At 61.1% G+C, this 2,306-nt stretch overlaps 2 protein-coding genes across 2 annotated transcripts; one reads left to right on the top strand and one right to left on the bottom strand.

Moving 5' to 3' along the window:
- Window positions 1-3: 3 nt before the first annotated feature.
- On the top strand, window positions 4-210 carry SPRG_18419 (hypothetical protein; the record flags this gene model as incomplete). Its single annotated transcript, XM_012357857.1, has 1 exon — window positions 4-210. A coding segment is annotated over one exon (207 nt), but the record flags the coding sequence as incomplete, so codon positions are not given.
- A 1,226-nt stretch (window positions 211-1,436) lies between these two features.
- SPRG_18421 (hypothetical protein) lies at window positions 1,437-1,986 on the bottom strand (the record flags this gene model as incomplete). The annotated part of the gene is made up of 3 exons (XM_012357858.1): window positions 1,656-1,986; window positions 1,516-1,613; window positions 1,437-1,463 (listed from the first exon to the last, which is right to left on the bottom strand). The coding sequence occupies exons 1-3, from the start codon at window positions 1,939-1,941 to the stop codon at window positions 1,437-1,439; spliced, it is 411 nt and encodes a 136-aa protein (XP_012213248.1). The 5' UTR covers window positions 1,942-1,986.
- Window positions 1,987-2,306: the final 320 nt, after the last annotated feature.

The following is a 2,306-nucleotide window of genomic DNA, read 5'->3' on the forward strand; positions in this document are numbered from 1 at the left end:
TGACGCGCTAGTCGAAACTACCAAGTCGCAAAGACGACGCTGGACGCGCTCAAGGCGAGCGTTGTCGGGCAGCTCAAGGACCTCGAGCCGACGCGGTCGATCTATGTCGCACGGAGCCTCGCCAAGTGCTGCGAAGACCTCCGCACGCTCAGCACCGAGTCGCGCGTCGCGTGGGAGACGCTTCGAACCCGCCTCGATGGCGCCGAGTAGGACATACACATATATGGTGCGTGTATTTATTTCAACAACACGGATGGCTTCGTCTTGTACGCGGCGTACGACGGTGCGACGCGCGTTGCATATGTCTGCATCGACGGCAAGTCGAACGAGAGCGCGTGCGAGCCAAAGCACAGCTCGTGGTGCGACGGGCCGTGCGCCGGCGTTGGCTTGGGTGGCCGCACGCCCTTTTTCTTTGGCGACTTGTTCGCTTTGGGCGCCTCTTTGGCGAGCTCAGTGACGAGCGCAATGTACAAGTGCACGTCGCGCTCGGCGTCGTCCACGTACGCGGTCAGGTCGGGGATGTGCGCAGTCTCAGCCGACAGAATCGCCCGTCGGAGCTACGTTGGAATGATCGAGGGGTAGGGTGGCCACCCAAATTCATACCTTTTCACAGACGTGCTCGCCAAGCTCTACATGCCGGATGCCATGGATGCAACTCGTTGGGAATAGTACACTATCACCTGTGATCTCCAGCGCGGTGATCAAGCTGTCGGAAAGAACGCCGTCGGCCTCCCGGGCTGTGCAGCGAAGCCACGCAATCTCCGAGACGCGCGCGAGCGGCTGCAAGAGCTTCTGGCACGCCTCGATGCGGTCCTAAAGGAAACGCATGTGTGGATTGGATGGGAGGACGCTCAACAGACTTGGAGAGCGATGCGAGCTTCGACCGAGTTGCTGGCCTTCACGTGGCTTGGCGTGTCGACGGTCGGCGGTTGCGGCTCGGGCATTGGAATCGACGGAGGCTCCATCAAGTCGGCGACATCGACAACCGCCAAGGGTGTGTCAACCGGACCGTCGACGACGACGGGCGGCGCGAGAAGAAGGATGTCGGGACGCTAGCCACGCAACGACGCAACCTCGACCAAACAAGAGCGCAGAAGGCAACGTACTGGTGTCGGCTTGGCGCTTGGACGCTGGGGGATCGAAGGACTCGGTGTCACCCTTGATGATGTCTTGGCGGGCGGCGGCGTCTTGGGCTTGGGTGTCTTGGCTGTCTTCGTCGTCGACCGCGGCGTCTTCTTGACCGACTTTGGTGCGTCGTCGGCAAACTTGACAAACACCCACTCGTGGAGCTCTACCCGTTGGCATCGATCGACATGGTGCGAATAGAGGATACCCACCCGTGAGATAGGCGACGTATGCCTTGACCTTTTGGCCGCGCGCCCACACCTCAGCGAGCTCGTAAATGGAGAAACAAAACCGGTTCTTGTCCATCGAGATCAAGCCGCCGCTGTCGCGTTGCCAGTCTTCCTACACACGTCGTGGTCGTGCCGAGTGCAGCGCCAACCCAACGCGTACCTCGATGAGCGCGTCAATGTCGTCGCTGAGCTTGGCCTTCTTCCCATACATGCGCGACGTGCCAAAGATGAGCCGTTTGTACAAGTTGACATACTCGCCTACTCGCCGATGCCAGTGCCAAGAGGTGCAAATCGACTTACCGCGCTCGATCGTGCCGTTGCGGTCGCCATCGAGCAGTGTGAGGCAGCTCTGCCACCACTTGTCGAGGATCGCGGCCAGCGGCGGGTTCTGCTCAATAAAGGCGAGCTTGTCTTCTTCGTTGTCGTCGTCCTCGTCGTCGTCATCATTATCGTCATCGTCATCGCCATCATCGTCGTCGTCGTCGTTGTTGCGTTGCCCGTCTTCGTCGTCACTGCCCGCGCCATCGCCCGCCCCGCTGATGCGCTGGATGAGGCTAAACATGCTCGCTGGCTTGGACTCGGCCATCGTCCCTTGGGATGCGTTGAATACAGCGTGAGAGGGTGCTCGAGGCGTTTCTATTTAATTTTATGACGGGCGCTGGCCGCGGAGCTCCCAGTACTTGGCCGTGAGCTGCGTCGCGTACGCAAACTGCTTGCGCTTGGCGTCGCAGGACCGCGTATGGCGCTTCATTTGCGCGCGCTGGCAGTCGCGCGAGCAAAAGTGCGTGCCACAAGCGCACTCGCTCGTGCACTCGACACGGCACACGGAGCAGCGCGGGATCAAGTACGGTAGCTCTGGCCGCAGCAGCGTCGGCAAGAGCGCGGGCGTGCCGAGCACCGAGACGAGCACCTCGTATGTCCACTGCCCTTCGTCCGTGACGCCGGCGGGTC

This window comes from Saprolegnia parasitica (genome assembly GCF_000151545.1).
Source record: "Saprolegnia parasitica CBS 223.65 unplaced genomic scaffold supercont2.1186, whole genome shotgun sequence".
NCBI classification, from domain to species: domain Eukaryota; phylum Oomycota; class Saprolegniomycetes; order Saprolegniales; family Saprolegniaceae; genus Saprolegnia; species Saprolegnia parasitica.